The following is a 24,439-nucleotide window of genomic DNA, read 5'->3' as shown; positions in this document are numbered from 1 at the left end:
TATGCAATAACAATGTTCGCTAAAGTGTTTAAAAATAAAGTGTTTGTTTCAGAAAAGACTAGGGGGGGGTCAAACCGAAATCTAATTTTGAATGGTTAGTTAAGTATTATCAAAGATAGGACAGGAGGAGTAGTAGAGCTGAGGGTTTTTGAGAGATAAAAAGTCAAAATTATGCGTCGGAAGCTTTTACTACACTCAAGGACGGTACGATAATCCGTGTTTAGGACACTGATAGTAAATGAATTTGAAGTTTACAGACGTTTGCAAAGTTGGTTGTGTGAGGACTTTGTCATCAGGAAAACTGTCAGCAGAGTATCAGGTAAGTGAAAGAAAGACAGTTTTGTCTTGACAATGTATACTAGCTGAGCGTAGAGATAATATTGATGCTCAAGAATATTAACTTTATAACAGAGAGATAATATTCTTGAGCACTGTCGAAATATGAGGATCAGAAACGGTTTTTGGTATCAAGTTGTTCCAAATTCTTCCGATGCTATCTGGCATAAGGCTGCAGTAGACATGGGATACCATGGTTCATGTAAAGTTGGAGGTGATTTATCTTAGTAACTTATCTAGGAGCTAGAAAAGAAGAGTGATACCAGGAAGTCAACTTTATCTTTTGGTACCGCCATGAGAGAAAGATTTTTATTTTCATAATCAAACCGAAGAAATATTGGAATTAATAAATGATGGTTTGTTTATTTGTTAAACGATAAACAATAGCCTTGTTTCTAATTAATTGACAAATAATATTTAGTGTTATTTAAATTATTGTAGCAACTCCTAACATGCAACGGTTGACTGGAATATTAAAGAAGCTTGAAATGTGAGGTTTAAAAAGTTATTTTTACTGTCTGATGGGCGTAACTTGCAGTACGGAACAGACTTTCATTTCCAGTGGGGAAAAATAGATTGCATGGTACGGAATTGGGATAATTTTATTTCTCTATTCTAGTCCTTTTAGATGAAAATAACGATTTTTTCGTTTGTGTTACTAGGGATGGAACGACGTAAGTTTTCACGGATCTCCACAAATTCCTACTCCAAATATTGACGCTTTAGCAGCTGATGGAATAGTACTCAACAATTATTATGTAATGCCAACGTGTACCCCTTCCCGTACAGCCCTGATGACTGGAAAGTATCCCATGCGCTTAGGTAGGTCGTTGTTAATAAGCATACTTTTGGAGTAATAAATCAAAAGATTTATAAAAAATTAAAAGGTTTGTTAATTGTTAGATTTAATTTGTTATATGTTGTTAGTTGGAATATAAAAATTATCGATCAATGTAGTTCAGTATTTGGCATATTTTGGCAAAATTTGTTCATATTATTATTATATTATGGATTATATGCTATAATATGTTCATATTATGACATGTTGATAGATTTTTGTCTGAATGTTTCAGGACTGCATCATATGCCTTTAAAAGGTGCTGAACGAGTGGGCCTTCCTTTGGATTGCAAACTTTTGCCTCAGTATCTGAAAGAGAAAGGATACGCTACTCATGGAGTCGGAAAAGTTAGTTATGTTTTCTTCAGTATATGCCTAAAACTTAACGTTAAAGAATCTCATTGTAAATTTGTTAGTGCGGTTGTTTGGTTAAAACGTCTTGAAAACCTGCAGTCGATTTATTTAGGTAGGAATATAACATCATCTCCATGAAGGAAACAGCTAAGTTTAATATCTCAAATTTCATATCAAGTTTAATACCAGATTCTTTTATGACGCAATCCATGTAGACACCTGATTTTACATCAAACTATTTTTCTTGTATCTATCAGTCCTAATTGCTGACTAATAAATCGACTGTGTATCGCTCCGTATAATGTCCCATAATTTCATCATCTTAAAAAGCCTTATTACATGCCTTTTTAAGATGACGAAAGTTAAATAAATACAGATGCTTTTTATATTCTCATAATTTTAACTGTCTTAAAGTTTTAAAAAAATGGTCTAAACGACAATAAATCTTACTCGGTAGGAAAATTCCTCTGTAATTCTCATATTTAATTCTATTTACCTTTTCAGACATGGGAACTATAAGAACTCTACTCCAAACATCCGAAATTCGACCTTTTGACCAGGCCTTCTGAATCACGTAGTGTAGTGATTGTCAAACTTTTACACCTCCATCTGTGAGGATTTCTAGTTGAATATCGCCTAATTCCAGCTGCCTTTCCATAATTCAGTTTTCTAAGGGTTTTTCTATCTCCAGTATTGATATGCATTCCTGACTGCATTCCTCTTGAATATCTCTACTACGGTGCTCTTACTACCTTTTTCATTTAATAGTCGTTCAAAGTAATTACCTCTGACATCCATAACTTCACTTTTTATAACACCTCTGTAATCTCTGATTCCTTTCATAGCAGTATTTTTTGCCTTGCTTAGCTTTTCCGACAGTAAAATTTTATAAATATTATAAAGTATGAATTTTACTAAAAAGTAATTTATTTAAATCTTTCATTAATGTCCAATTTATATTTACTATTTCTGCTTTTATACTTATTCATGCTTGTGTGTGTGCTAATGGTTTCAGTGGCATCTTGGCTCCTACAGGAAAGAGTTCACACCAACATATCGAGGATTTGACACCTTTTACGGAAGTTGGACGAGTACAGTCGATTACTACGATCATACTCACATAGACCAAATGTGTTCCAATAAAGATGAAATAAAGGTACTGAACTTTAATAAAAGAACCACTTATAAAACTTAAATACTACAAACCTGACATTTATATTCAAGAAATAACACAGAATCATAATTTAAATTCCACATTAAATTAAACGTAATATAATTTACAGTACATAATGATTACTGAAATTCTTCGGTTGTTCGGTACTTTGGAAATTTAGCTTGCGTGGAAACGCCCTCTTTCGGGGAATAAAAAGTCAACACAAGGAGTTCTATGATTATTAATATTACTTGAAAAAACTAAGAAATTCTAATATTAGCCTCATATACATTAATAATAAAATATAAATGATAATAAAATATAAAAATAATAAAATAATAAAATGCATAAAGAAATAAATAAAATAAATATAAAAAATAAAATATGGGTAACAGTTTTTTTTCCCCTTCTTCTGGTAACTCGGCTTTTTCATCCAGCATGAAGGCAAGTCGTCTAAGATAACACACGTAATTTATAAATAAAAATACAATTTTAGACGGTAGATGATGTAGGAGTTGGTGAGCGGTGTGAAATGGAGTCCTCGGACACATCGAAGGTTACGTTCTAATTAATAATGATATCACGTTATTGCAAGTCAAATGTAAACTGTCGTGATGTTTGAAATTATTATTTTAAAAATAAGTATTTCTCAATTTAAATCTAGATAAGAGTTTCTTTTATCTGGAATATAATCTATACAATGACTGGAATTTATTTTTAATCTATACAAGTTACTACTATGCTCTGTAACACAGCTTCAAAGACTCGTTTCCAAACGAGTAAATTTGTTTCTGCTAATATTTTTTTTTCACTTTATTTATTGTTTTTTATTTATAATTTTTTACGGAGCATTTCTTTTACAGGTAATGTTTGGCCTTGATTTACATGACGGCATTGAAGATGTCTACGGCATGCAGGGACGCTATTTGACTGAACTGTACACTGAAAAGACAATTGATATAATTGAAAAACACAACAAATCTCAGGTTGGTTCAACAGTTGGTTAGGATTGTTATTGTTGGAAAATGAGTTGAATTCTTGTATTGGATTAAATTCTATGTTATCAAATTAGACGTTAGTTTTTGACGTTATTAATTTAAAATTCTAGTTTAGTAATGTCAAGAATCATATTTGGAAAATCAAAAGGTTAACATTACTCGTTTATATGCAGACATTTTTATTTTATTTTTATTCTTTTTAAGGTTTTTAAAATGAAGTATTCTATTTTGTAATCCAAATATCTTTATATTTTCAAGAACATCCTCTACTTCTTTGTGCTGTAATATCGTATTAAATATATCTCTTCGTCAAAGTACTTCCCGTTTCCTTAATCATTTAAGGATAATGCCCGGAATTTAAGTGACCTCTTTATTGCATGGAGGATGTCTATGCGTGATTGCGCTGCTGTTTTCTTCGTAACGTAAATTACATTAACCACATGCTCGCAGTTTCCGATTAATCTTTGAAATAATAAAAAAGCAAAATTAATAGAAAGAGTAATTCTTTAACTTTTTTTTACATTTAGTAAAAAAACAAAATATAAAATATCGGTTATTGCAAGAAAGAAGAAAGGTTTCACGTTTGACGTCCATAGACGTATCTCACATGGTTTTAGCAATGATGCGTTTTGCTAGAATAACTGGTAGGGTCGCAGATTCCATTTCCACACAAATGTTTGTGGGGCAATCGCAAACATCCATGGCCATTTCGGGATTCGAACCAGCAGCCTCTTGACGGGAGATTGGACAAGCTAACCACTTGGCCAACCAGTCCGGTGAGATGATATATTTTAATCCTAAACATAGAGATGTGTCTAGGAGAAAAATATCGTAAATGGTTTGAATATTTACTTTTCGACAGAAAAAAAGGAATCAAACGTGTGTTTATCGAAATAACATTGCATTTCCTCTCCTAAGGTTATAGAATTAAATCCTGAATTACTGAATATGAATGACAAATAGCATGCTACAAGCTTGCAGTTATATAAATTACTGCATCAGTTTTTTAGATTCCTACCAATGTCTGCAATAGTCGTATCAAGTTCCTCACATCACAAATCAGATAATATTGGATACTTGGGGATTCTTCAAAGAATCACTAATTTCCTATATACCGGTGTAGTAATGATTATAAATCGAACTCACTACTATAGGATGGAAAAAATCAAATGGACAGATAAAATAACTAATGAAGAGATCCTAACAAGAGAAGAAGAAAAAAGAATGTTAAAAAGGATAAAAAGAAGAAAGGGAAAGTGGATCGGACATATGCTGAGAGGAAATTTTTCGAAGGAAAAATAGACCTAAAAAGACCCAGAGGAAGAGTAAGGAAAACAGTGCTAGATGACATGCTGAATGAAGAGTACACAACGTTGAAAGGAAGGCTCAAAATAGAAGAGAGTGGAAGGTAACATTTTGCTACTAAGAGAAGAACCTTCTCAATTGCAGAATACTTAAGAAGAATAGTTCTTCGTGTATGAACTTTTGCAGACCTCAGGATTTACTTTCATTTTGCATGTTTTTTCATCTCAAAAATATTGTGACTTTCTTAACTTACAAAAATTGGTAAAGTTTATTCACAACGCATTTTTTTCCTTCCGTTATTTCAACACATTATTTTTAATTGTACAGCCTCTTTTTCTCTACGCTGCTTACACAGCTCCGCATTTTGGAAACAGCTACCAGCCATATCAAGCTCCCCCTCGATACACAGATCGGTTTCCTCATATAAAGGACAGAGACAGAAGATCAGTGGCAGGTAAAGTAGTAAACAATAGCACATCTTTAAATTATTATTATTATTAGTAGTAGTAATAACATTACTGTTCGTAGAGATTACACACAAAAGTATAATAATTATAATTACTATTATTATTATTACTTTCAAGTTTATAAAAATAGCAATGCCAGTTATTATTAGTAAAGTTTAATATCTGTTACATACAGTAATTGCACTTTATACTTCGGCCGCTCCAGATCAACTGAGTAGTAACCAAATTCCATTAGGATACACATACCGGCACTGATTTAAAAACTTTTATTTTACATCTTGGTATGCGACTGCTAAAACCGATCCTCTTCCATTGCCTGAGCATAATTCGGTCAGATATGGGTCGAGAACAGCCTTCATTAAATGCTTTTCGGTCAATTGCTGCACGCAGGAAGTTTGTTTGTCCGTACAAGCCTTACTAGAAGGCTTGTTCCTAAAAGACTGTCTTAGGACCACAGTTACGCCTGTTAGACAAGCTTTGTGGGTTGTTTTTCCACTGATTAAACACTCGGGATATTTCACCATTTGAGAAACCAGTCAGCTGTGCTGTTTTCAAATTCGTGGCTTCAGCCTGATGTGCACCTACAATAAGTCCTTTATCGAATTCCGAAAGATCCTTTGTTTTTCCCATTGTGAACCACATTTTTGACGATTACTGACTAGCAGTATTCTTAAATAGTTGCCTAGAACACGTTGTGACGCACGGACATCTGCATACAGGTTTCTAATTCAATGGCTATTCGTAGTTCTGTGCCAAAATTATACAAACAGTCCCATTTTTTGGAATGCAATTCTCATAGAAGAGCAAGGTACAAAGGCACACAGATGATGTGCACATCAAATGACTATAACCGTGTACGATACATGAAATCCAGCGATATATTTAAAGTGAACCGGCTACCGTTACGGTTCTCCTAGCCTACCATTAATCATCGATCAGTTCGTGTGATTGAAGCACAAGTAAAACATCCGACGCGTTAAAAGAGATCGAGATATGACTGTGAAAAGAACCCAAGAAACAATCTTGAGAAAGGGACTTGGGAAAGGTTGTGCATTTCTTCCTTCATGATCTACAGATGTTTGACCAGTAAGTAGTGTATCTCTCTACAGAGTAGAAATTTATTCCAGAATACTGCGTCTTAAATTATATTTAAGACGCAGTAAGACGTTTTTCTGGATCTGAACCAGGATCTTTATCTTAGTTTACGGAAAATTTATTACCCATAATTATATTGACATTCTGTGTAATTTTTTTTTTCGATACAAATTTCTGCGGTTTTAGCGATTTATTTCAGTGATTTTAGACTTTTTACCAGGCAGCAGTGTAATATACGAGTCTAGAAAGTAGTGTCTTAAGAGACTAGACTAGTCTAGAAATAGAAAAGCTGTTCAAGAGAATTAAACCTAACTTGAGAGCTTTTTCAGTTTACCACCCGAATCTGATGATAAAGGACTATAAAATACAAAACCTTGATTTTGTTTTCTAATAATTTTGTAAGAATAAATTCAGAGTGATTTGATGACAATGAAATTATAATTCCTTTGTAAACTTGATTGGTTATCGTTATGATACGATTATTATTTTTCCGTTTTGTTACCTTCATTAATCAACATTATTATTGATGTACATTTCACAAAAAGTAAGCACTTACAAAATTTGTGTTGTCCATCCGTACGTAAATTATTTCGAGACTCTCTGAATATCTTAGAATCTCAAGCTATTCAAATATTTGTTTACACACCATTTTCATATAGCAGCTTCTTGAAAACTTATAATCCATTAGTACGGTGGATGAGTTAAGGGGACTTTATTTATTTTTTACTTTATTTTTTAAATATTTTTATTTATTTTTTATTCTGCTCTAGAGACCAAACATGGAATTTTTTTAATCCACTTCAGCCCTTCAATAAACAGAGAGGTGATCTCCAACCGAAATTCGTCTCCCAAATAAAAACAATCCCAAATATCCGTGCCCAAGGCGGGATTCGAATCCGCAGCCTATTAGTTGGAGAACGTCTACATTGACCACTCATCCAACCAACCATCCAGGCAAATAGCGGACAACTAGCAGAAATATAACACGTTGCTAAAACAACATGGCGCACGCTGAAGTTGTTAGTAGCTATCAACCAAATGTTTGTTTTCACTTCTTATTGAAAATTCCACATTAAATTAATAATTAAATACACATTGAATTGAATTAATTTTCGCGTATATCTTTCAATATATAAAATATACATGTATTGAGATTACAAATAATAATATGTGTTTACGTTTTGGGGAATATTCTTGATTAACGTTCAAAATTTAATACATAACAGGTATGGTGGCAGCTCTGGATGATGCAGTGGGTACAATATTTGACATGCTTGATCGAAAAGGTATTCTAGATAATTCTGTAGTAATTTTCTCTACAGACAACGGAGGAGATGCTGGAAAAAAATATGGAGATTCATACTCCAACTGGCCATTAAGAGGAGGAAAGTTTTCTTTATGGGAAGGAGGTACCAGAGGAGTTGCATTTGTATGGAGTCCTTTGTTAAAAAATAAAGAAGGGAGAATCTCTATGCAATTGATGCATCTAGTAGACTGGCTTCCAACATTATATTACTTAGCAGGTAAGTAAATGTAAATTCTTAACTGATTTTTAAGTACGAATTTCTTTTAGGAGCAGAAATAGAAGCCAATTAACTGCTTGTTCACATGCTAGTTTTTCTGCGTATCAGCTGTCTTCCAGAAAGAAAATTCCTAACTTCATGGAGAAGAAAACTCAAAAGCCTGAAACTGACAAACTCGGTTTCTGCAAAAGAGATTCAGAGAATATCCTTTGACTTTTAGAGAGGATTAGAAACGAAATATTTCCAAACGTATAATGTCAATTTTCCGACTGTGCTGTGTACATATTATGCAAAATGAAACAACGGAGAAACAAAATAGCAAATTGTAAAGTTTTGTCTCTGTTATCAACTCCCAGGGCAACTCTGAATTGAGCTGTTATATGGATTCCATTTTGAGCCCTGTAGATTCTCATAAAATCTAAAATCGACCATAACTCTCTCTAATATCACATACTAATTAAACGACATGTCTTTCTAAAACTAGAACTAAAATAACGATCACACCAAAACCATTTAAGAATTATCCCCTTGACGCATTATGCCTTAATCTGCAGCCATCTTATTACTTTGCTAATTGAGCAGTTTTTTGAAAGATTATAGAAATAAAGGCATCGGCAAAATCCGAAAAAGGATATTAAAAGTAAACGAATGGTATTTTATTTGCACGTATTATAGAAAGTAAAGCAAATTACTTCTCGCTTTTCAACTTAAAATTCATCCACAAGTAAAAATGGTTTATTGTACACATTCTAATTTCAAAAAATATTTTTTTATATCAGACCCACACACGAAAGTCACAAGATCTATAGCAGATTACTCCTGCATGTGGGGAAGACAATAACTAGAAAGAAGAAATCTATTCACATTTTGTCAAAGAACAGAAGAAGATGGAATGAAAGAGAATGCACTGAGTGGTTCGGTGAATTTCAAGGAACTGTAAAAAAGCATGTCGTTAGCAGCGTTTCTCATTTTAATGATTTTGGAGAAAGAGAAGGAATAATAGTGGCCAATTTAAGATACCACCATCTGTGAAGTAACTACGGACTACTTTTATTATCTCTAACAATCATGCATAAATTTTGCTAGTTTATAGTTAAATGTGATAATTATTACATTCCAGATTTTAGTAATAAAATCTCGCACCTGAGGGCACATGAACAAGTTATTACATACACAAAAAAACGGTTTAAAGTGTTTAATAGCGCCAAACCACTTAGATAATGTCTGAGTGTATTATCTGCTAGCTATTTGATTATCTATTCTTCGTTGCGAAGTTAATTCATAACTGATTTCTTTTAGTTAAAATTAAAGACGTAATAATAATAAACAAAAATCAGTTTTTCATCTACCATCAGTTCTGTATATTTCTAAGCGTCTGTGTGTGATTTTGGGAGAATTAATTCATAAGAATGTGAGATACTTTCGAAACTTTGAGTATAATAGTTTAAAAGCAGAAATATCCTCAATAATGGAAGAAGCATGAGGAGTCGCTTGTGTTTTCGTGTGCGATGAATGGGAAGAGTAAGCCATGCAAGACTAGAGCATAAAATCGTTACACAAGAACCGTAAACAATTGCAGTAATTTATTAGCTATTACCATGCATTTATTCTAAATGAATATTTACGACTATGCACGCTATAAACGGGACTCGGTGCGTATAGCTTTCGTATATAAATGTTAATGTTTTTTGTGGATGGTGAGGTTCAGCCACTAGATCATCTGAGGAACAAGGTCTGTTTTTTTTTCTCAAATCAAAAAAATAATTATATATTACCTCATCACTTTCCATTTCATTTCCAGGCAATGGATTGTGTATCAATTTTGGATTTTTTTTTTTTTTTTTTTTTTTTTTACACTTTCAATCAATGCAAAGCGCAAGGCAGCGGCAAAACATTACACAAAGCAAAGCAAATATATTCGGTTTCGAAATTTTTAATATTATTGCTGAAAGCTGTAATGACTGATCGAATTAAGTTTTAAACTGCGTCTCTCTCTCTCTCTCTCTCTCTCTCTGCCTGTCTCTCAAATGCTTCCTTCCTCCTTCTTTTAATTACAGCAATTGAAAAAAAAGCCCCAGACATCAGTATATTATATTTATCAATTGCTTGCATTCGCTGATAATAAATTCTCCTTTTTGGTAACTTTCTGATATATACATGATTTTTTACTGAGAATCTCTTATAAATATCTTAAGAAGGATTCCGGTTGGCAGCCTTGAGCTATTTGGTTTTCAAATCTTCCAAAGAAATGAATTTATATTCTACCAACTGTTCTCTCTTGAATATTACAGTAAATGTAGCATTCGTGTAGCATTCTCAGAATTATATGCTTCAAACATTCGAGAAGTAAGAAGGTTTTATGTACAGTATTCGATTAAACATTTTCTAAATATTCTGAACTTTAAATGCAGATATTTTCATATAAATTCTCTTTGGAGAGTATCATATTCATAGTCATATACACAATATTCTTTAAGAGCTGCATTTTGTTTTTAGAAATACCTGATTAATGAGAACGTACTTACTTGAATACTCCAATAAATAATATTTTAATATATAGCACTCTTTTGGTTTCGTATAAAACTGCAATTTTGTCTGATTTGATTCTATGGCGATTTCTAATAAACTATTACCCCACTCCATCCCATTTTTGTTTACTATTAAGTGTAATGTGCTGTTATCGACAGAGTTCTGTTATAAAACTCTAAAGGGAAACAAAACTAAAATGCCTAAGTCCTTTAAAGTTTTATGTTTCCCATTTCTAAAGTATATAATTTACATTCTAATTAATTGTCCATGTCCTCAAACAGGTGGCAATGTAGATGATCTTGGAGAGACTGACGGACTAAACGTATGGGACCACCTTCGAGATGATCTTCCGTCTCCAAGAACAGAACTCTTATACAATGTCGATCCAGTGATCGGAATGTCGGCATTGAGGCAAGGGAATTACAAAGTGATCAATGGCATCCAAACGACTTACTCAAGAAACTGTTACTGTGGTCCTACTGGACGTGATGTGGTCTTTCCTGACCCTCGTTATTCTGACAACTTAGGGGAATGGGTGTGGAGGAACGGATCTGTAGTAGGGGAAGTACTACAACGTAGGAATCGAACCTTTCCTCCTGCTAATAGTAAATGGCATGAGAAAGCGGAAATCAAATGTAGTGGGGTAACAGAATGCAATCTGACAAGCTGCAAACCAGAAATAGCTCCTTGTCTATTTGACATCGATGAAGACCCTTGTGAGTCTCACAACTTAGCAGACCAGCGTCCTGAGGTAAGTGGACACATATTTTTTTTTAAATATTCGTATATTTCTTAGAACTAGAGGGACACCATCATTAGGAAGAAGTATACGTAGTTGCATAATACGCTAGTCTTGCAGAAGTAATAAGGTAATCAATAAAGGAAATATCATTCGAAGATTAATCAAATTAAATATCACACAATGCCGCAAGCATAAGACGGTACTCTCCTTCTCCTCTGGAATCATTCCAAATTATTATTATATTATTACTATTATTATCATATTTGCAGGGGTATCTCCATGAAGTCCGAAGGCTCATCGCGTGAGACCCAAACTGCACAATATCCATCATACTCATCCTTAAAACCATTAACGGACAAAGCGTTAATAACTCACTCTGACATCTCATTCCATTCATTCACCCCTTTCCAAATGAAAACTAGGGGAATGGGTGTGGAGGAATGGAACTTTAGTAGGGGACGTACTACAACGTAGGAATCGAAACTTTCCTCCTACTAAATCTCACGCGCTTTCTAACCAAATTTCCATGAATAACCGCTTGTCCCTTTCCCTTCTAGCCAAGTGCAGAAATATTTCCTGTCTATTAATCCCATAAAATCCGTTAGGCAACATAAATGTTTTGATACTCTTATCCCCCTTTTTTTCGCCTATCAACCAACTTCTGCAATCCACAAAATCTCAATGTACCATCATAGGGAGCATTCCACAAACTACTTACCATCTTGTCTTTTGCCTCTGGATCCTCTCCACCACTTTCTCATCCCTAAGAAACCCAGGTGACCAGACCTGAACAGATTAATCCAGATATGGTTGTATTAATGCTTTATAAAGAGGAATAATAACTCCCTTTTCTCTGTTAGTGTGTTCTTCAGCAATCAAGTAATTCTGTGAGCTACTCTGGCCAGCTTAGCAATATGCCATCTAAACTACAATTGTATCATTTTAAATTTCAACTCGTTATTTTAAATGATTAATTAAGTTTTGTATAATCTCGAAGCAGTTTAATGTATCGAAGTTTTTCACCTCGAGTTTATTATTTTTTTACCTCGGGTTTATTATACGATAAAGATACCAAGAAATTTCTTACTTGGTTTTAATCCTTTTCCGAAGGAAGCAAAACAATGTGTTACGTGTGAAATGTATTCACGTCTCAGCTACATGTATATAGAGGCTAATGATTTCATATCACTTGCCTTAGTATATATCCCATAATGCAAAGCACACCCAGTTTCGGAGGAGCATAATTAATAATAATAATAATAATAATAATAATAATTATTATTATTATTATTATTATTATTATTATTATTTTAAGTTGCAAAGTAGATCCTTTCGTGTGAATTAAAATTTAAAGTACATCAGTGAACTCCGTTCTTCAAGACGAACATATAGATGTAAAAACTGTAAGTATCTGTTAAGTAATAAGTAAAATATAAGTATTCAAAGTTCGAAGTATACGTTGGTCAACTACGCGAGAAGAGAACAAAGGAGGACGCCATATTAGAAAATACAGCAAGATCGTCAAACAAGAAGTATGAAGTGCTACAAATGCCAAGAAGACCTAACGGGCGAAGAAAACCACGTAACATGTAGGAACTGCCAAAGAAACATGCATTTTTTATGTTCAGGATTGTCCGAGACTACTTGGCAGCGAAAATCAAACAAGAATCGTGACGAGTGGAAGTGTCCCCATTGCAGAGATAACAAAGGAACGTCGCCTTCGACCGCAGGCGGAAAACAGCCAACGCAGAAAACAACCGCAGGCAGTAAACAGCTATCAACAACAGAGGGAATTAAAAACAAATAAAACAACAATGGAAACCCAGGTGAGCCATCTTTAAATGCATTACTTGAAAATAGATTACAAAACCTAAAAGACTGTTTAATCGATTTTGTTGGAGAACTATTTAAAAAACATACCGCACAAATTACAGAAAAATTTAACCAATACGAGGCATTTATTAAATTTAATAATAACTCGATAGAAGATATGTTACAGACCGTTAGAGAAATTAAAAACTGCGTCAAAGAGCTAACTGAAAGACAGCATAATTTAATTAAAGAGACAACGGACCTACGGCAAGAACTAAACTCTCTAAAGCAACAGTACGAGCTCTCAAACCAACAGCAGCACAAAAATGACCTCCTCATAAATAGTCTCCCAGAAATAGCTACAGAACCTCTAAGAGACACTGTAATTCAACTAAGCCAAAAAATCGGCTCCCCCATTGAACCAGGAGACATCCAGTCAGTGCATCGGTTACCACAAAAAAGGAAAAGAGAAAATAATACCCGTCCTTCTCCCGTCGTAGTGCGACTCACCAACAGCCTAACAAAAACTAAACTTATAAAAGCTAGCAAGATTAAAAATCCAGTAGTAAAGGATATGAAAGGAGACAACGACAACACCCCAATATACTTGTCTGAATACCTTACTCCACACTATCAGAAAATATTCTACCAAGCAAGGAAAGTAAAGACAGAAAACAATTACCAGTTTATATGGATAAGAGACAGCAAAATATTCCTTAGAAAGACACAAGACACAAAACCAATCGAAATAAAATCCGTAGATGACCTCAACAGGCTGTCACATTGAAAGGAATATTGACAACTCGTAAAGAAGGACCAGCACCCCAACCAACATGAATGCACACCATTAAGAAGACATAATGACCCCGGAACATGATAATTGCCACATTCTGAAATCAATATCAGAATGGAAACAACTGACAATCCCCAAAAAAGGACTATCTATTCTCCATATCAACATCAGAAGCATTCAAAAATACTGGCTGACCCTGCAAGCTTATCTGAAGGAAGGTATAGACGAAATAGACATTTTAATACTGACTGAAGTATCTACGACAAACGAAGAGGCATCCTCCTACCAAATGCCACACTTCCAACAACACAAACTCTGCAGACAAACAAAACGAGGCGGTGGTATAATAATATTTACCAAACATAAACTAGAAGTAACAGAAATAAACTATAAATTAGAATACGCAGAAAACATATGTATCGAAATTAAAAACATCAAACAAGAAAACTCCCTGATATTAAACGCAATATACAGACCACCCAACTTAAGCACCACAAAATTCCTAGAAGAACTAAACAGATGGCTTTCAGCCACGAAAGTAGGCACCTCAAAATACTTGATAATAATAGGAGACATTAATATAAACATTAGGAACATAAATAACAACACAGAACAATACCTAGACCTATTATCGGCATATAACATAACCCCATCCATACAGTCGTATACACGAGAAGAGATAGTCGGAAACACAACAACCTCAACCTGCATTGATCATATAAATATAAGGGCACCTCCAAACAGCCACACAGCAGCCGTCATAACATGCAAACTAGCAGACCATTATTTCACAGCATTGCAGTTACACACTGAACCAGAACCCATAAAAATCACTGAGACTACAAAACAGTATCATAGCATTGTAAAAGAAGCAATAGTGAACGATGAAATCAGAAAAACAGACTGGATACAGATAGCATCATTAGACTCTGCTGAAGCTGTATATAATAATCTTAAACTTGCATTTAACAAAATATACAACAAAGCATTAACAAAAATAAAAATACGCCCCCAAACGAAACAAAATCCATGGATAACAGACAACATACTAACAGACATACAAAGAAAAGACGCCCTATGGAAACAACTTAAGAAGTCACCGAACAATATCGCTTTAAAAGCTGAATACAAAAGAAAACGGAATCTCCTAACAACCCAGATACGAACGGCAAAAAGAAACTATTACAGCAACAAATTAACTACAGCACAGAACGACATAAAGGAAACCTGGCACCTGATTAATGAAATGCTGGACAATATACACAGAACCACTGCCACAGAAACAATAAAACACAGCATTGCCTGCGACCCCAAATCTCTCAAACAGTTGGCAAACAACTTTAATCAGCACTTCGTGAACTCTGTTCAAAAGCTACAAGAAACAACCTTTCCTCACACATACGAACATTCTCCACTAGGTCCACGAGCAACCCAGTCGATGTGGTTCCCCACAGTAACAAAAGAAGAACTATCACTGGCAATTCAACAAATTAATCCTAACAAAGGACCGGGGATAGACGGAATCAGACCAAAAGACATCAAGAAACACTCAACCGACCTACTTCCAGTTATACAAAAACTGTTAAATAAAATCTTCGAAACGGGACACATACCTGAAACACTAGAGACTGCATTAATCACCCCCATACACAAACAGGGAAAAAGAAACATAATAAGTAATTACAGACCTATCGCCACGCTGCCTGTAATCAACCAAATCATGGAGCACATTGTACATCAGAAACTCTCCACATACGTTGCAAAATTTCAAATCATACCCAAAACACAATATGGCTTTCAAAAAAATAAAGGAACAGCAACACTCCTGGAAGATTTCTCAGATCTAATAAACGCTGCATTGGATAAAAACAGAATAACATTAGTGGTATTCATTGATCTAACAAAAGCATTTGACACACTAACACATAAAACCTTGTTAACGAAACTTACCCATATCGGAATTGGAGGTCATCTACTCCAGTGGTTTAAAGCATACACGAAAAACAGAAAGCACATCACACGTATAGGATCAGCACACAGCAAAGAGGTACATGTAACCTGTGGAGTACCGCAAGGGGCTGTCCTATCTCCCATTCTATTTAACATATACACACACGACATAAGCCAACTCCCCCTAAAAAGTAAAATCTTCCATTATGCAGACGACACTGCCATAGTATCCATTCACAACACTGCAAAAATCGCTTACAAAAATATGCAACACGACATCAATCAAATCACTAACTGGTTAACCGAAAACGGCATATATATAAACCCTGGAAAAACAAAGCTAATGATATTCAAAAACCCCCAAACCCTGCCCATAGAAACTAAATATCTCACTATCAGACATTCATCCTCCTATACACAAAGTGCAGAACCTAAAATCACAACCATCACACAGGTGAAAACAACACGCTACCTTGGACTTCACTTCGATGCAGATCAAAGTTGGAATAGCCATACAAACTACCTACATACCAAGATTAGGATAATAGCAAGCAAACTATACAGATTAAAAGACATTGCCCCAATCCCCATAAAAATACTAATCTATAAAGCATTATGTTAAAACATTTTAAGATATGCAATCACATCATACGCATTCTGCGCAGACTACAGACTTAACAGGCTACAATGGTTGCAAGATAAAATGATAAAACTAATATTCTGGGAACAACCCACTCTTATGCAGGAAGCATGGACAAAACACAAAATATTTAAGGTGAAACAATTACGCCACTGCACAGTCGTGTTAAAACACTACTACAGCCCAACATATAGAGTAACTAGAACAACATATCAAATAACAAGACCACAGTCAACAAACTACATAACATATAAGTACAACAATCACAATGGCAAAGCCACCCGAAACTTCTACGTACCTGACATGATAAACAAACTGCCGTTCGACAACAGAAACCTAGGAACATACAGAGAGCTGAAACAGGCACTATATAAATATTATAGCGAGAATGAAAATTAGAGCAATTCCAGTTTCTCTCTCCCCCACCACACATACACACACACAAACCTACGACAACCCCCCCCTCTCAAAAAACTACCACTACAAGAACACAAAGAAACAAACACACCATGTCTAAATCCGACCCTATTTTCACAAAAAAAAAAAAAAAAAGTTAAACTGTAATAGCAGTCGAAGTCTTACAAGCACGTACCAACAAACAGTAAAATCAACACCTAGCTTGTGACCAGTATAGGAACACAACCATGAAACCACCACCCTCTGTCATCTATTATCTTCCTCAGATAAGCTCTGCTAAGCTTCGAGGAAGAAAATTACTAACTTGCAAGTATCTGTTATACACACTTGTAATGCGTTATAAATATTGTATACATATAATTACTACAGCAACTATGTATGCAATTCATCTGAGACATGAAAAAAAAAAAAAAAATTCTGTATGATCCTTATTGTAAATACTGTAAATATTATTATTGTATGTAACTTATACTGAGACATAATAAAACGTAAAAAAAAAAAAAAAAAAAAAAAAAAAAATTATTAAGAGAGGGCGCTGTGTAGGCATACAGAGAGGACCGTGGTCAACAACCAGCGAAGAACAAAGGACGTCGCCATCTTTATAATCACGCTTCACTGCCTAAGGGAAGAAAGGTGAGTCATGAAGTGTATCAAATGCCTGGAGGAGTTATCGTCCATCGGAAATAATATAACTTGTACGAAATGCAGTAGGATTCTACACTTAAAATGTGCCGGCTTTTCAGAAACAACCGGGCAACATAAATATGAACCCGATGTAACACGTGAGGAATGGAAGTGTGTAATCTGCATGAGGAACAAAGAAACGCACGTAAGGCAGCCACCTACGATGCAGCCGATTATACCGGAGGTAAAATCAGATGACGAACTGAACAGACAAAAAAACGCAGGTGAGTCCTGTAATTTAAACTCTTTAAGTATACTAATAGAAAACGGTCTAGTGACTATAAAAGCCAGCTTAGTATATCTTGTGCAAGAACTCTTTAAGAAACAGAACGAACAAATAACAAAAATATCTAGCGAATATAAAGATTTGGTAAAACATAATAATTTAGCAGTTATAGAAGTGTTGCAAACGGTAAAAGACATTAAAATGAGCATTAACGCACTAAAAGACAGGCAACACAATTTGATGAAAGAGACATCCGAACTCCGTCAAGAACTTCATTCTCTAAAACTACAATACGAACGTTTAAATCAGCAACAACATAAAAAAAATCTTGTCATAAACGGTCTTCCTGAAACTGTACCTACAGAAAACCTCAGAGACGTGGTTTTAAAATTAGGCCATGTAATTGATATCCCCATACAGCTTAACGACATTCAGACCGTAAATCAGATTCCTAGGAAGAGCAAAAACCAAGGCTTCCCACGACCTGCACCAGTCATAATTCGTCTTAAGAGCAAGTCCACAAGAGCCAATCTCATAAAAGCCAGCAGGCAGAAAAAACCAGTTGCCAAGGACTTGAACGCACAGCAAGACAATACACCAATCTTCCTATCCAAATATTTAACACCACTCAACCAGAATCTGTTGTACCAAGCAAGAAAAGCAAAAATGGAAAAAAATTACCAATTTTTGTGGACCAGAAATGCCAAGATATTCATAAGGAAGTCACAAACTTCAAAGCCGATACAAATTAAAAGCACAGAAGACGTAGAAAGGCTGCCACTGTGAAGAAAAAAGCCTCCAAAATAGTTCAAAAAGAAGCCCACAATAAAAAAAAAAGAACGTGAACCATCAAGACAGATGCAATAACACAGGATATATCGGCAATTTCACTCTGATCCGACCTTTCAGATCATTCATTTGACCTCCCAAAGATCTGCCTACTTCCAACACAGCAACCAAATCAATAACAAATATAAGTATATATAACCAGTATCACCCTCAGAGCTAATTACAAAGCTTCGAGGGTGCAGTTGAGTTACATCCCAGTAGTAGTATTTATCTAACATTATTCACTTAACATTCTGTAATGAATTCTAGTAGTAAACAGAAAATGTGATAGTAATACTTCAGTTATATATTTAAGTTTAAAATTATATATTCAATTTAAAATTTAAATTAAAAAAATTATTATTATGTAGACTGCAACATAAGTAATATTGTTTAACTTGTGAGTCATTAATAATAAACACGATTACTATGATTATTATTAATGGTAATAATACACACTTTTTACTCTAGTGTCAATGAGAAATTCTGCAAATGATAATGATATTAAGAGTAATTATAATTCTAACTGAACCATTTTGCAAGAAAAAGATGCATTGTTGCCTAAATATTAGTATATTCATGTAATTATTTGAGAGATAATAAACTAAAAAAAAATTAAAAAAAAAAAAATTATTATAAACACTGAGATCTTTCATATTATCCCCAAAACACAATATGGTTTTCAGAAAAATAAGGGAACAACATCTCTCTTGGAAGACTTTACAGACGTAATTAATACTGCCTTAGACAAAAACAAAATTCCCATGGTAGTATTTATTGATCTAACTAAAGCATTCGATACACTTACACATCAAACCTTGCTAGAAAAGCTGAGGCATGTTGGAATAGACGGGCCACTTCACAGGTGGTTTACAAACTTCCTCCAAAATAGAAAGCATATCACACGTATCGGGTCAAACCGAAGCAGAGAGCTACCAGTAACCTGTGGAGTTCCACAGGGAGCTGTACTCTCCCCAACTCTATTCAACATTTACTCGCACGATATTAATCAGCTACCACTCAAAGGTAAGATATTCCAATACGCAGACGATACAGCAATAATATCCATCCACAATAACGCAAGTATAGCCCAAACAAATATGCAACATGATATAAATCTGATCATAGACTGGCTCACGAAAAACTCCATACACCTAAACTCAGAAAAGACAAAATTAATGATATTCAGAAATCCACTGACTCGACCAGTTGATAACAAATATATAACCATCCAACATCCACTTTCCAACATAAAAAACGCACAGAACAGCAAAACCACTACAATCACTCAGGTTGAAACAATACGATACCTTGGAATGTACTCCGATGAAGATATGAACTGGAATAGCCACATAAACCATCTATACAACAAACTCCGAACAATAAGTGGCAAACTCTACATGTTAAAAGACATAGTTCTCATACGCCTAAAAACACTAATATACAAAGCACTAAAAATCTACGCCTAAAAACACTAATATACAAAGCACTATTGCCAAAATATACTAAGATACGCTATAACAACGTATGCTTTCTGTGCACCCTACAAATTAAATACATTAAAGTCGCTACAGTACAAAATGACAAAACTGATCTTTTGGGAACAAAGAGAAAATCACGACCTTATAAACCTTGCAATGTCAGAACACAAAACACTGACAGCAAAACATTTATGTCACTATGCAGCCTTGCTAAAACATTATTTCGATGCCAACTACAGGACAGTTAGAAATACATACCGTATAACAAGACCTCAGACTACTAATTATATCACATATAAATACAATAATCACTACGGAAAGGCCACGCGAAACTTCTACATCCCAGACATGATAAACAAATTACCTTTTGAATACAGAAACCTTACAAACTACAATAGCCTGAAAAGAACTCTAAGGAGGACATACTACGAACAAGAAACACACACCCAAAATACCATACAAACTTTATTATTATTATTATTACTCTTCAGGCCTCCATGGAGTCAAAAGACTCACCGTGGAAACACAATATATTCGTTCAGGCTTCCAGTTCAGCGACGCATCAAGACATTCCAAGTTATTGTGTGTTTTGTGTGTGTGTGTGTGTGTGTGCGTGCGTGCGTGTGCGTGTGAGTGCGCGAATTTCTCAATCATAGATTTCGTAGCTTCCCAACACAACAAAAATAAAATAAAATACATAATAACCAACTGGTGTCATCCTCAGATAAGCTTACATATAAGCTTCGAGGATGAAAGCAAAGAAATTAGTTCTCATCCAAGATGTATCATATGTAACCAAATGCATGTAATGTACGTATCACATGAAAACCAATGTAGGTAACGTATGTATTATATGTAAACCAATGTACGTAATGTAAATATCACATGTAAGTAATGTATATAATAATTGTAATGTATGTAATGTATATAATAACTATAACAAATGTATGCAATATAAAAAAAAACTCATGACTTAGATTTAAAATCTAAGTCATGAGTTTACATCGTATGCTTGTGAGAATAAAGAAACATAATATTTAGATTGCATATGTGTAAATACTGTTGTATAATCACACCTTTTCAAACTTCAAAAAAATAGTAAACTACAACATGTAATATTATACAACTTATGTAACTCTGAACAATACAATTGTAAATTATTATTATGATTGTTATATATAAAAAAAACTGTTATCATCATTACTATTTAAATCTCATTATATGTAGCACAAAGTGCTGAACCTTGTAAAATAATATACTGAATAGATGGTCATTGTACATATGTAAATATTTGAAAGAACAATAAAAAGTATATATATTATTATTATTTAAAAATAATAAAATAAAATAAATAAATTATTATTATTATTATTATTATGTGCCATCTTCCGGAGGGGGGGCAAGGATTCATCGTAGAATCATAATGCTATGCATAATGGGAAGGATCACTACCAATAACGGTTTCGACATTTATTGAGGTCTCATCAGTGGGAGCCAAACCCCAGAGTGATACCAAGGTTGGCGTAAGTCATATACTCGTATATCTCATATACAAGTAGACAAAAGATGCTTGACCTTATTAACAAAAATCTCTAGACCAGAGAAAGATGGAAGTTTTTTTTTTTACTTTAGGTTTATTATGTACGTTAAAGATGCCAAAACTTTCGACATTTTTCTCTCGTCTAGAGATTTTTAGTAATAAGATCAAGTAACTTTTGGCTACTTGTGTATGAGAGATATATGACTTCTGCTTGAAGATATATACTTACCATGGTATCTCTCCCGGGTCTGGCTCCCACTCAGGAGAACTCAATAAAGGTCAAAACCAGTCTAGATAGTGACCCCTCCCATTATGCATAGCATTATACACGTCCGTAAGAGGGTGTGCTTTGCATTATGGGATACATACTAAGGTAGCTCAGACGCAAATATAATTCACGCGTAAAACGTAGTTTTACTTCCTTGGAAAATGATTAGAACTAAATATAAAAGTTCTTGGCATTGTTAACATACATGTGTGTGTGTGTGTGTGTGTGTGTGTGTGTGTGTGTGAACGACTGAAAGTTGTTGTTGAGTGAGACAGAACGAAAGAGGCTATTCCAATGAACAATGAACAATATTCCAATGAAATCATGAAGTTGTTTCATTAGGTTTGAATGCGGACAGTAAATGGCGTTGACTAGCAACTGCTTGTGTTATTATAATTTTAGAAGAAAGTGAAGTAATGATATTGTTGGAATTTTACAAAGATGTTTGTTGCACTATTTGATATGTGTGAACGGTATTCCAAAGCTGTTCGGATTCGGGATTTATACAGTGTCACCACTTATAGAAGTAAGAAGCAATGTCTTGCGAAAAAAAAAGTGCCACTGGCTTTTGGAGGCTGCAAAAGTGATGGTGAGATATGTTTTTGCCAGAAAAAAGTAGAGACGTATTGGTTAACCTAAGAGGAGAAATCTGATAGGTTTTGGAGCTTTGAGTGTTATGATTCCATGAATCAAATGATTGTGCACCTCGTTTGTCAAATAAAGAAGAGAATGAAAGTAAATATTCTCACTTCCGATTTTCTTTTTAATGATAAGTAATACGAAACTCAGATTAATAAGAAAATTAATGATTTTAAGTGATTATTAATGTAACCATCTCATTAGCTTTCTTTTTTGTTATGAATGTGATGTGATGTGCCCAACTACTTTAAGATGGCTTTATTTTCATAATATTTGTGCACAATTTTGTTCCTAATTTTTCCTATTATTCCATTTTATTTTTAGCGTAGTTTCCTGGCGACATCTTACACCGGGCACACCATTTGCGCCATTGTTGAACACAAACATCGAAACATTTCACTCATTCAAATATTTGCTGTGAAATTGGCAGATCATTTGCAAATCAAGCTTGATGAGGATGGCATCAAATGTTATACTTCTGTTAAAATCTTTTTAATGATTACTGTTCGATCAAAATATTGCTATAAAATATTAAGAGTAATCACAGGTGTTGTAATTACTTGCGTGTTAAATTTATCATAAGTGAAGCTATCATCATTTTTTCTTTTTTTCCCCTTTTTTTAGATGGTGGAATTCTTAATGAGACGAATAGAAGAATTTTTAAATGTGTCAGCTGAAGTTCTAAATCAACCATGCGATCCCTTGGCAGATCCGGAAATGCATAATTTCTCATTTACAAACTGGATGGACAAAGTATGACGAAAATAGAAGGAAAAAAAAAAAAACTACACTCGATATCTTTTGTTTTCTTTTTCATCGATGAAACAAATTAATGAAAAATTTCATTTCATTTTTCTTTTTCATCGATAATAATCGTCGCTGAAACTCCAGACTTTTCTTTTCTACCAAATTTATTGTTCTTAGCAGTAACAATTATTCTGTAAAACTGAAAGTGACGAAGTAAATTCATTCCATTCATTGCAACGATTCAACTTTGTATGCATTTTCGTAAAAAGTTCATCACTGGAAGCTGGCTAAATAGAAATCTAATTTTCGATTTTACAGAAATATTCAAAAATTTCTCATATCTTCAAAGGAGAACTTTGTCAAGCACAGCACAGCCCTAAGAAATACGGTAATTGGCAGATTACGTACTGTGCAATATTCATTCTTAATAGGTAACACGTATACACTTCATAATATTTTGTTAAAATGAATTAATTACAGACATTTTGATTCATGTATACGTGGATCATCGTAGATTTAGATATCAAAAAATTTTTAAAAAAAACGACAATGAAGTTATATGGAGAATGGAATCTCTCCTTACATGGAGTCTCGAAAAGTCAAAGAAACGATGCTATTAGGATCAACTGAAGTGCTCTTGATTGTGATTAATAAAAAATAAAATAAAATAAAATCTTATGTTATTAAACAGTATAGTTGTTACTAATAATTTTCTATATTTTTGGCATTCAGATCTGGGCAATGTCAAAGTACGTCGGAACTTTCTTGAAAGAATTTTCATATTTAAGGGGAATTCTATGTAATAATTTGGCGTCATTCCAGAGGTTGTTGTAGCTAGTATTACTATGAAACTTTCTCCATCCTTTATTAGAAGAGAAGACACGCATAGAATCTTCATCCCATACATTAAAGGCATTTGCAAACTCATTTTTCTCGCACCTTAGAGAAGCTTAATATTTGCACAACTTTTAAGTCTATAATTTAATTAGCTCATTGATAGCATCTCCAAAGAAAAAAATTCCATCTCTTCTGCTACCTACAGTCTATTCAGTCCCATGCAAATACACGTTAAAT

At 34.1% G+C, this 24,439-nt stretch overlaps 1 protein-coding gene across 2 annotated transcripts in view; it reads left to right on the top strand.

The window, feature by feature from the left end:
* LOC150093646 (arylsulfatase B-like) overlaps window positions 1–23,605 on the top strand; it is a 34,417-nt gene extending 10,812 nt beyond the window's left edge. For both annotated transcript variants that reach the window (XM_090412915.1, XM_090412916.1), the window contains exons 3-10: window positions 999–1,158; window positions 1,410–1,522; window positions 2,544–2,684; window positions 3,545–3,667; window positions 5,312–5,438; window positions 7,773–8,069; window positions 10,880–11,349; window positions 23,243–23,605. In XM_090412915.1, coding sequence (XP_090269041.1) covers window positions 999–1,158; window positions 1,410–1,522; window positions 2,544–2,684; window positions 3,545–3,667; window positions 5,312–5,438; window positions 7,773–8,069; window positions 10,880–11,349; window positions 23,243–23,377 — 1,566 coding nt within the window. In that variant the 3' untranslated portion in view covers window positions 23,378–23,605. The remainder of the gene's footprint in view (window positions 1–998; window positions 1,159–1,409; window positions 1,523–2,543; window positions 2,685–3,544; window positions 3,668–5,311; window positions 5,439–7,772; window positions 8,070–10,879; window positions 11,350–23,242) is intronic.
* The last annotated feature ends 834 nt before the right edge of the window (window positions 23,606–24,439 follow it).

The sequence above is a fragment of the Typopeltis vanoorti genome, chromosome 23, assembly GCF_054136105.1.
Source record: "Typopeltis vanoorti isolate ZY-2024b chromosome 23, IOZ_Tvanoo_1.0, whole genome shotgun sequence".
Lineage (NCBI taxonomy): Eukaryota > Metazoa > Arthropoda > Arachnida > Uropygi > Thelyphonidae > Typopeltis > Typopeltis vanoorti.
The sequence above is the reverse complement of the archived record's forward strand: the minus strand, read 5'-3'. Positions and strand labels throughout refer to the sequence as shown.